The sequence below is a fragment of the Acanthochromis polyacanthus genome, chromosome 18 (genome assembly GCF_021347895.1).
Source record: "Acanthochromis polyacanthus isolate Apoly-LR-REF ecotype Palm Island chromosome 18, KAUST_Apoly_ChrSc, whole genome shotgun sequence".
NCBI classification, from domain to species: Eukaryota; Metazoa; Chordata; class Actinopteri; family Pomacentridae; genus Acanthochromis; species Acanthochromis polyacanthus.
In genome coordinates, this window is record NC_067130.1 from 13297888 (window position 1) to 13308686 (window position 10799).

At 39.8% G+C, this 10799-nt stretch overlaps 1 protein-coding gene across 1 annotated transcript in view; it reads right to left on the reverse strand.

Moving 5' to 3' along the window:
• The window catches only part of LOC110954181 (lipoxygenase homology domain-containing protein 1-like), a 32285-nt gene extending 25265 nt beyond the window's left edge, over positions 1 to 7020 (reverse strand). Inside the window, exons 1-5 of the mRNA XM_022198550.2 lie at positions 6871 to 7020; positions 4482 to 4483; positions 4059 to 4173; positions 2283 to 2363; positions 507 to 691 (exon numbers count right to left, since the gene is read on the reverse strand). Coding sequence (XP_022054242.2) covers positions 507 to 691; positions 2283 to 2363; positions 4059 to 4173; positions 4482 to 4483; positions 6871 to 7001 — 514 coding nt within the window. The 5' untranslated portion in view covers positions 7002 to 7020. The remainder of the gene's footprint in view (positions 1 to 506; positions 692 to 2282; positions 2364 to 4058; positions 4174 to 4481; positions 4484 to 6870) is intronic.
• Between the last annotated feature and the right edge of the window lie 3779 nt (positions 7021 to 10799).

The following is a 10799-nucleotide window of genomic DNA, read 5'->3' on the forward strand; positions in this document are numbered from 1 at the left end:
GTGCCATATTGCTGTGACCACTCCCTTACAGCACAGCGTCCTGCCATCTTCACCTGAGCCTCGGCCTCACAACGTTCTGCTTGATTGACTGCAGGTGCTAGCATGTTATATCGCATTGCAACAGAGGACACATGGGCAGGTTTACCTGAGGATTACATTCTGATGGAGTTCAGTTACAACCTGAAACATTAGGAAGATCTTTAGGCCATCAAACACTGCTGTGTACAAGTGGCCAGACACATACTGCTAACACTGAAGGTTTTATCAGATAATAAATTCCGGTTCATTTGTGATGGCTGCATAGTAATTGAACATGACTTGCTTTTTTAAATTAAACATGCGTACGGATAACTGACTGTTTAGACATTATATTACTGCAATTTTTAAGCCGAGAGGTTTTGTCTGAAATGTGGAGGATGTATTTCGGTCGTTAGTCATTTGTTATTTTATCTTAACCTCTGTAAACCTTTGTGTTTGGGATATGTGTTTGTCCTAATGTGACCTACATTTTGGGACGTCCATGGGGTTCAGGCTGCCCAGCAGGTCTCTGACAAACAGGTTGTCAGCCTCCTCTCGACTCAGCCAGTTGTTGCAGGCGAAATAAAAGCGCAGATGGGGCCGGATCATGTCGGTGACCACAACTCTGTCCAAGAACCAGCTGGCGTTCATCCCCGTGTTGTCGTGCTCGATCCTGTGGAGATAAACGGAGAGTCAGAGTCTGACATAAATTTACCCCGCAGGTAATCTCAAATGAGCTCATCACATCAGATGTACAAGGACTTTTATTAGTTTCTTTTCTATTTCAACAGTGGTAGACCAATCTGTAAGCATTGCAGCTCGCACATTTCAGGAATGTCAGGGAGATTGCACAAGATGGGGTAGAAAAACAAAATGAATAATGCACTCAATTTATGAATTGTTGCCATGTTGAATGCAGACAGATAAAGTCCTACAGGCTTAATAGACTTCAGGACATGAGTAAAAGCCTTCCCTCTTCAATGTCACAAATGATCAGCTTCTAGGTTTTTAGTCTAAGCTTCACATAGGGAGTGATTTTTTTTTTTTTTATCACCTGATTTAATTGACTGAGTCTGATTTAATAACATCTGTGTTCACTCTGTTGTTGAATACAAGTTAAGTAAGTTTATGTTAAGTTCTAGTTTTGCTACATAATCCCCACTCATGACTTACTTCCAATACTGAGGTTTTTCAGTGAGCTAAATCATATCAGAGGTTCTTTTGTTTGTTTGTTTTTCACAGTAGATAGAGAGTTTGATCAGTTTTATTGGGGATGGAACTCATATGCAACTTCAGTAGCAGCTGTGATTTTATCTGTAACACTGTTGGAACTTCTGGTGCACACTGAAGCTTGGTTGAGCTTCAAAATAGTTGAAGAACCAGTGAGTGATCTTTGACTTAGAATTGCTCAGTACAGTGAAGAATGTTCAAGAGCAGCTGTTCAGCTTGCATATCAACAGATCCAGCTGAGAAAACTCTGTCCCCTCATGATGTGAACAGAGATAGAAAGCACTGGTTGTCCTGAGACTGCTTTGCCAAAAACTGTGCAACATGCCGTGGGAAAAGCGACAGAAACTCTTTAATTTTCAACTTCTTCATTTCTAAGATGTAGTACAGAATCTGCAGCATCTTTAATCAATCTCTGACTTTTTAATGCATTTGGCTGCCTCATTTCAGTGTTCATGTGTGGTGGCAGTGATGTAACTCTGCCTCCTCTCGAGAAAGGCTCTAACTCCCAACAACAGATGGAGCTTAACCTTCTGTCACTGGATGAATCCTTTGATGGCCAGCAGCACAGCTGGAAAAAAGTGAGAACTGTTCCTGTGGAATCCTCTCTATAAGCTTGTGTTATCCTGTGTGAGCACAGTTTAATTATAAAGCACAAACTGTGATGTGATCTTTGACCTGTAGCTGTGCATTCTGGGACTTAGTTATGGCATCAACAAAGGGACATTATAGCATTTAGCATATATATTCCCTTTACCCTACGAGTCAGAAATGTGGACACACCTTCTCATTCAATGGTTTTTATTTAATTATTTTATACATTGTATATTACTACTGAAGACATCAAAACTATAAAACAATACATATGTAATTATACTGTAAATGAAGTGTCTTCAGTATTAATCTACAATCTAGAAAATATTACAAATATGTGAAAAGCATTGAATGAGAAGGTGTGTCCAAACATTTGACTGGTAGTGTAGATTATCACAGTCAGTAGAGGAAGTTTCTGATACATTAAGTTTGCTATATGGTACCTCAGCTTCTTTAAAGGACCCACGTTGTGTGTTTTGATCCGAAAAACATCAGTTTTATTCTTCTCAAATGCAGTCCGGCTTCTGTAAATTGAAAAAAACATATCAGAATTTGTGAGAAAGACACATTGAGTTTTTCTCTCTTTTAATTTAAGAGAGATTATGGGAAGGAAAATACACTGTCCAGACTGACAAAGGAGCTGAACAATGGAACAATAAATGGCATCTCCTGACTGATCCGGCTTAGGATACCCTGGTGGTCCCATGGCAGTGGTATAATCTGAAACCTTACTGAGACTCAGCCTCTTCATCACTCCCTCCTCTTCATGTACGTCTACCGCTCACAGAGGTGAACTGGGCCTGTGAGCGCACCACACCCCCTCTGCCAAATACTGTGAATCAGACACCCTCTTTTCCATTAACAGAGAATACCTGCCTTTGTGCCTGACCCACATCTCCATCTGTTCCCCCTCCCTGCAATACTCAACCCACAGACAATGCCAGAGCTCACATAATTAAGGTGCACAGTGTCATATACTGCAATAAACTGCCAAGAATGAAATACTGCCCAACACACATGAATACGTGTCCTCGTTCTCAGCGTTAAATTACCTGCAAGAGAATGATGGGGAGACACTGATTATGCGGAAAGCAAACCCACTGCAAACTTTGGAATTCATGCAATTTGAATGTGTTATAATTACACTGAATTTCCAAAGAGTTGCATTTTTAATCTGCCTCAACTGTTCAGTCGGGCAAATATGCTTGGAGACAAAGCAACCCTCCCTTACCTGTATTATGTGGTACTTTTAACGAATCATGACACAATACAGGCAGGACCTAACATATATCGGAGTAAGGTGAAACTCCTTACTATACGATATGCTTATTATATAACAGAAAAGACTCATCAGCATCTATGTATGGTATTTCATCAGCTGAGCAACGCAACAGTCACACAGCATAGAGATACTGAATACAAGGCATGTTGATGCTGTCTGAAGTGGATGAATGAGACCACCACAAGGTGTGGGTGACACGGTCCAGAGTGGCCAACAATAAGTTGGTATATCCTATACGCTGCACAGGTAAAGTATCTGTCAATCAAAGTGTGCAGAGATAAAAGGAGCCTGCTGCTGATAAGATCCCCTGAGAGTCATTTGATCATCCACATAAATGACATCGTGGTCTTCTTTCATTTGTCTCTAAATGGAAAAGAAGACCGGCCATGTCACATAGTTCCTCCTTACTCCAGATATTCTGAGTCCGACATGTTATTCAGCTGTATAGAAAAGAGATTCCTGTTTAACAACCAAACCTTTGCGATAAAGATGCTCTCTTTTTCTGACATCAAAGATGTTTTGAAATGATGTCATCTCAGTAGGTTGTGCCTTTTTTTCTTGATTCATGGGCTCTACAACCATCAGGTTAATGTTGGACAGGAACTCTCTCTCATACAGCGTTATATTCACAATACAATTCAACACAAGGTCAGAATCATAAACATCCTTTTGCAGACTGATTAGAAAATACCTCTTTTCTGTGCTGGAGGATCAGAGAAGAATAGAAACATTAAAAGTTAACAACTGACTCTGAAAAGGTGTCAAACGAGCAAAGCTTACTGATTATGTTAGCTGAAAAAGAACACACAATATATGACATGTTAAGTGCAAACAAATCAGAGCACAGTGAGCCATTACGGGCTAATTTAGACTGTTTAAAATAATATATTAATCCAAAAAAATTCAGTAGCATACACAGAAACCCTTTTATACTCACTTGCTTGCCAGGTGAACCTTTGGCGTGACGCCAAAGTCTCCAAAAAGGGTAACAAACACATTGGCATCTGTCCCGGCTCCTTTTACATCACCGGTGACAGTGACCACCTCATACACTGAAACAGAAAGGAGAAAAAATGGAAATCAGCGAGACAAGGAGAGACGGAAACTGTGCTTTAATAAACCATAGTTCTGAAGTAATGCGTCCTTGCATAGGTAATAAATTCTATGATGTCAAACAGTGACTCATTTCAAGAATAATAAGTTGAACAAAAGGACTAACACAAAAGTCACATCCTCAGACAACATCCAATAATCTATAAACATTAGGGAGCATTATGTTTCCTTCCATGCAGACCTGCCAGGGAATTAATGCGGCGAATGCTGCAGTGAATCCATGTCTGGCATGATAGGCCGGCCAAACCTCTCTCACATTTCACAAAGTGTGTCTTCATCTGACCAAGGCAAGGAGTCGATGAGAAGGTAACAAGTCGACAACTCAGCAGCCTGTAAGATCTATCCAGTTTGTGTTATGATGTTTACATGTTGGTGGATTGCCATAAACTGTGTTCAGACATTTATGGTGGTGGCAGAGAATGGATCATACTGACTTTAGTGATCTCCTGACTCTACCTATAGCACCAGCATGAAGTTTGGCCTTTATTGGTTTGTGGATTGCTTTAAAATATGGTACAGACATACATGCTACCCGCAGAATCCCTTAATTTTTAGAGACAGTGTCTAATACTTGGTTCATCGATAAATGATTAATTACTACTCACCTGAGCTGTACTATGTGTTTTAGATTCGTTTTTATCTAAACAAAGAATCCACATTTTTTAGGGACCATTTCAAATGACACCACCAGTCAGACAGTCTTTCTTTAAGTTCCGCAACAGCATTAATCTTGAGGGAGATGAGCCCGACACGGATTGAATGTACAATGGTAAGACTATAGTCCTGCTGCTTACTCTAGCGTAATGTAAACTTCATTGTCTTGTGATTACGTAACAGTGACTGTCCATGTGGAATTCAAGGCACTAGACTGTGAGTCAGAGCTCTACTGAAAAAACAAAAGTGAAGTCCAGTCTGTACACAGGCAGACTTGGTCCCTGTAGGGTTTTGATTGTTTTGTGTGAATGTTAAAGAAGTCATGATGGACTAAAGGAGTCAATGTATTAGAATTATTGTAGGTTCACTCCAAAACATCAAGAAGAAATACGTTAGGAAACAGAGCACAAAGACAAACGCTCAGCAAGTTGGAGATAGATGACAAATGACCTGCACACATCCAGAAGTGGAGGAAAGAACACATAGAGAGCTGATAAACAACAATTTGACCAAAGTCAATTCAGCACAGACATGGATACCTAATTAACAGTGAGCCACGCTTTTAAAACCAATTAAGAGAAAGAGAGACACCTGATAAAATCAGGTAGACAGTGGCCTGGTAAAACTGAGCCGAGATAAACTTGAGTGTCAGAGACCTGAGTGACCTAGTGAGGGAACAAAGACAAGTGCACAGGTGCTACTGATGCTAAACAGTAATAAACGCTGCTCCTTTCATAATCTGCACTTCCATTCGTCCATTATCTATACACCACTTAATCCTCTATAGGGACTGGAGCCTATCCCAGCGGACTCAGGGCAAAGAGCCAGCACTTCATTACCTTCAATTAGTCCAGAGTTTCTTTAGTGTTTGTGTGAAATTTCCTTGATCATAACACAGCTTAGTTTTAGCTGGTTGCTCTTTTATGGCAGTCCTCTGGTTAATTAGGCCAGAGTTTGTGTTCTGAGTCTTCTGCATTGTTGAGTGCAACAAAAACACTAAGGTTAAGGTGAGGAGATATCATAGTTTCAGTTAATGTTAGAAAGGAAACACATCACACCTTGACATCTTTTATCTAACAAAGACTACAATCTGTCCCTAACCTACCCAACGGAGTGCCTAAATGTAGCAACAATCTCTTCGCTGTGGTTGCTACAAGTGAACTGAAATACTGGTAGTTGAACTTTGCAAATACAATCAAGGTGCGTGTAAAAATTGTTGTTTGAGTTTATCATATATAAGATTCTTTTGACTATAGGAATAGTGATATAACAATAATCTTAAGTGAAAGGTCACTTACTGCTATTTCTGGGGATTTAACTACAAATCCACCCTGAAAACTCAGGAGAAGGTAGCAATAGACCTTTTAGTTTTATTAAATGATGAATATAACCTATTTCATGATCATTCTAAAACAGCTCCATCACAAGTGCATCAGAAACTTTTAGCCATTTTATGTCTATAATCAACTTGTTACTGAAATAAATAAAGCATTTCCTGTTGTACTCTACATTGCCACACTGATTTATTGTCTTAGTGGATATAACTCACCTCCCCACTAAACAAAAAATAACAAAACCATCTTGTGTCCCTCTGTAGGGTCCTGTCCCCAACTGTTTGAGAGCCTCTGATCTGCTTTAAGAAAGCTCCCCTGGCTCCCAGCCTGCCTCTTGCCCAGCAATGTTCCCAGCTCCTGGGACTGGGACGGCACCCAGCACCTGTCTGCCCCCGAGCCTCTGTTTGCTCCATTCATGTGGAACATAACTGAGCTTTCACCCAGGTCAATCACAGAGGGATTCCCCTGGGTGCTCCTGATCAGAGCTGAGGAGAACTGGGGGAAACCTGGATTCAAGGTTTGACCAAGTTGGTGAACACTCCAAGCAACCTTACTAATATATAATCCTGTATGTCAGGGAGCTGAGATTTACTTACTTCAAATGCAGCACATAGTGAGGCCTCCTGGACTGCGCTACATTAGTTTTACCTTCTTTTGTAGTACTCATCTTCATATCCATCAGAGGAGTCTGTGTGGTAGTTCAGCAGCTCATTCTGGTAGATTGCAGCATAGTCCACCTGTTTACTTTTGGATTTTTCCCCTTTTTCTTTTTGTCTCATCACTGTCTGCAGATCCTTCTTTCCCTTCTTCTTTTTCTTTTCTTTGAGTCTTCCTCTTCTTGCTCCTCAATTAAAGGCTCCTCATCGTCGTCATCGTGAGACTCTTCTTCTTCTTGCCCTCTTTCGACTTTTTATCCTTGGAGCCCATGTCCTCCTCTTCCCGCTGGGAAGTCTCTGCAGAGGATTTCTTCTTCTTTTTCTTCTTTTCCTCCTTGACCCCTTCAGTCACTTCCTCTTTGAGTTTCTCCGATTTCTCCTTTTTGGGATTGGTCGAGGGGTCGTTATTTTTTGTTCGCTCGCATCATTATTGTCTTCATCACAGCAGCAGCTTCAGCATCATCTTCTGCTTTCTTTTTCTTCTTTTTCTCTTTTACCTTTTCCCCCTCTTGTTTAGGCTCCTCTCTCTCGGGGGCCTCCTGGTTCTCAGAGCTCTCTGCGCTCTTGTGTTTCTTCTGACTCTTATCTCTTTGTGTGGTGTCCCCATGGGTCACATCATTACTCCTCTCCTTTAACTTTGGCTCGTTTCCTCCACCTTTTCGTCATCAACCTCTTCGGTTTCCTCTGAAGCTGTGAATTTTTTCTTTTCGCGGCCATCTTTAATTCATCCAACTTCCCCCCCCCCCCCCCCCCCCCCCCTTGGGCCCCTTTAGTTCGTATGTGCTGCCTTTGAGTTTTAATAGTGTAGGAACAATTCATTTGGACCCTTAAGGCTGCCGGTGGATGTCTGGGGTCGGAGCAGCCTGGGTGTTTGTGGCTGCAGATACAACTGACTTAGAGCAGACAGACAGAGGGATGGCAGCCTGGACGTCTAGTACCAAGGCACTATATGGCCATACAACGCACAACACACCACTCATGAAAAATTTACTGTCACCTCACACTCCACGTGATCCATAGGGAGAAAGCCCTGTGAAAAAGGAGGCCTTGCCCAGAGAACTTAACCTCTCTGCCACGGCCACTCTCCATTTATTCATGGTGTCAGGATCCCTTTACGAGCCGGGGCGTCTCGCTTTTACCTGCAGTCACACCACACAGACAGATAGACAGACACACACAGACACACTCCCTTCAACTGCCTCTCTTTGTATATTGACTGTAGCAATGTGTCTAAATCACACTCACAAGACCAGAGCAAAGGAACCTCATGACCGCAGCAAACCGACTGCATTCGTTAAACACTCATGCGGCAATGATTTCTTCCATTCAGTGCAAGTTTCAGCCAACTGCAATGAAGGAACTATTTTCACACATACGTGTGTTAGCTTCATACAGAGTCTTAGATGAGTAGATTGACCAGACTCTGCAGTATATATTAGTAAATATAAAGAACACAGTAAAATAAGCTTTGCAAGCATACAGACTGTAAATAGGGAAAAACCATTAGCCTAGTTTAGTCAAAAAAAAAATCTGCCTAAAAGCACAAATAGCAAACTTAAATTTTGTTACTTTGATTCATAAAACCTGCAAACCACAACTTTTTGGTGAATGACTGTCTGCTCATCAAACATTCAAACTGTACCATGTGAGTTTAAGGGACGCTACTGGTTTGATATTATTTAAACTCATGTGAATTCTGTTTTGAGCTGATCCATAGAAATAATTCTTAGTAAGAATCCGAATTTGATCCAATAATTTAATGTTAAACATTTTTATTCATAATTTGGATCAAACACAACGTAAATGTATAAATATGAATATATCTTAGAAATTTTGTCAGATTGGTTTGCTCAGAAAAATAGATGCATCTTTAACTAATTAATAATCGAACAGGCTCAGTATTATTGTGTTGCTTTACAGGGAAAGAAATGGGATTTTTAAACCATTTCAAGGCAAAGTAACATTATCTATACAATATTAAGTTTCTTAGCTCTTTCTTCCAGGCATGGCATTACTCATTACATGGATTATTTTTAAAAATATAATCAACCACTGAAATATCAGAAAAAAAACAACACAGTATTCTTTGTGTATATGTCTTCTGTCTTTAGCAAGTCTGAGTTCCTTCTATCATGTTGGCATACACATCTGCCCTTGACTATGAGCCAAATCATTCCATTAGCCTTATTGCTGCCATCTGACACCTGATAATGCAGGCATCAAGGGGAAGGGCAGAGTTTGGTCATATTGATCTTTCAACATCAGATACCTATCTACAAGATGACAGCAGAGACAAACCTCATTTGACTTAATAGAATCATTCTCCAAACATAACAGACATAATAGTACATACAGTTTACATGTATAGAGATATATGAAGAGCCTGTATTATTGTTCTGCAGAACTTCCAAACTGGTAAAACATTTCAAAATTCTTTTCATCATATCTAATTTCGCTGTAGCTGCATGTAGCACCTGTCTGAACTGGCTGTATCATGTTTTTGTCTTTGGAATTGAATCATAGCAGTTTCAGCATCTTCATTCACATAACTTTTTCACTGAAATCCTAATTCAGCATGGGCTTCAATCAAAAAAATAAAAATATAACAGAATACTCACAGTGATTCAAATCCTGTTTCCTGCTACATGAGTTCAAGTAGTGTTAGTGTTAGTGACTTCATTGTCAGCAGTCTTCGTCTTCCAAATGTTGTTTCAGATGACGGTAAACAAAGTGTTGAAAGCAAAATTCAAAAATTTATCCATTATTTCTAGCTCACTATATAAACCAAAATACATTGTAACTAAGTTAGCTAAGAGTTTAGGCTGTTTATCCATAAGTTATAGCTGATTCAGCTGGTTCACAAACAACTTTCACTGACTTTTTCCTGTTTTTTGCTACATGAGATATTACATAAGTGTTTATGTTACGCATTCCCAACTAAATCAAAAAATTGTGTCCATTAACTACTTTTAACTAAGAATTCAATCTGTTTTATCCATAACTTTTAGTTAGATGGTTGTTTCAACCGTTTCTCCATTAGCAATATTGCGCTAACTAACGATTTAAACAGTTTAGCTAGCAAGCTGTTTCAACAGTTTATCTATTACTTTTACGTATTTAGACTGTTCATCCTTATATTTTCCCTAGGTTTGCTGTCTGTATAACTGTTTTCACATTACATTATATCCTGTATTATTTACCTTTAAAACAAGCTCTTTTAGATAACAACTGGTGTGAAGCAATCCAGCACCACCCAGAAAGGCGTGAAGTGAGCAAGCGCTCGTATTTAGGGGAGCCTGTGTATACTTGACATTATGGTAATATAGGACTGTGGGAAAACTGCTAGTTTCCACAGACTCATTCCACCTCAGTCTTGTACTAGACCTCAACAGGAAGACCTCCACTCAATTTGGGGTCAATCTGATGCGCCATTTCAAAATAAAATGCTTTTAAAATCTTCATATCTATAGTATATTATGGAAAAAATATGATTCATATTACAGGAAATCTGCTAGTTTCCACAGACTCCTTCCACTTCAGTCTTATACTAGCCCACCCCAGGAAGACTCCCACTCAATTTGGGGTCAATCTGATGTGGCATTTCAAAATAAAAGACCTCCAAAATATTAATATCTATAGTATATTATTGCAAAATTATGATTCATTTTACAGGAAAACTGCTAGTTTCCACAGACTCATTCCACCTCAGTCTTGTACTAGACCTCAACAGGAAGACCTCCACTCAATTTGGGGTCAACCTGATGTGCCATTTCAAAATAAAATGCCTTTAAAAATCTTCATATCTATAGTATATTATGGAAAAATTATGATTCATATTACAGGAAATCTGCTAGTTTCCACAGACTCATTCCACTTCAGTCTTGTACTAGACCACCCCAGGAAGACCCCCACTCAATTTGG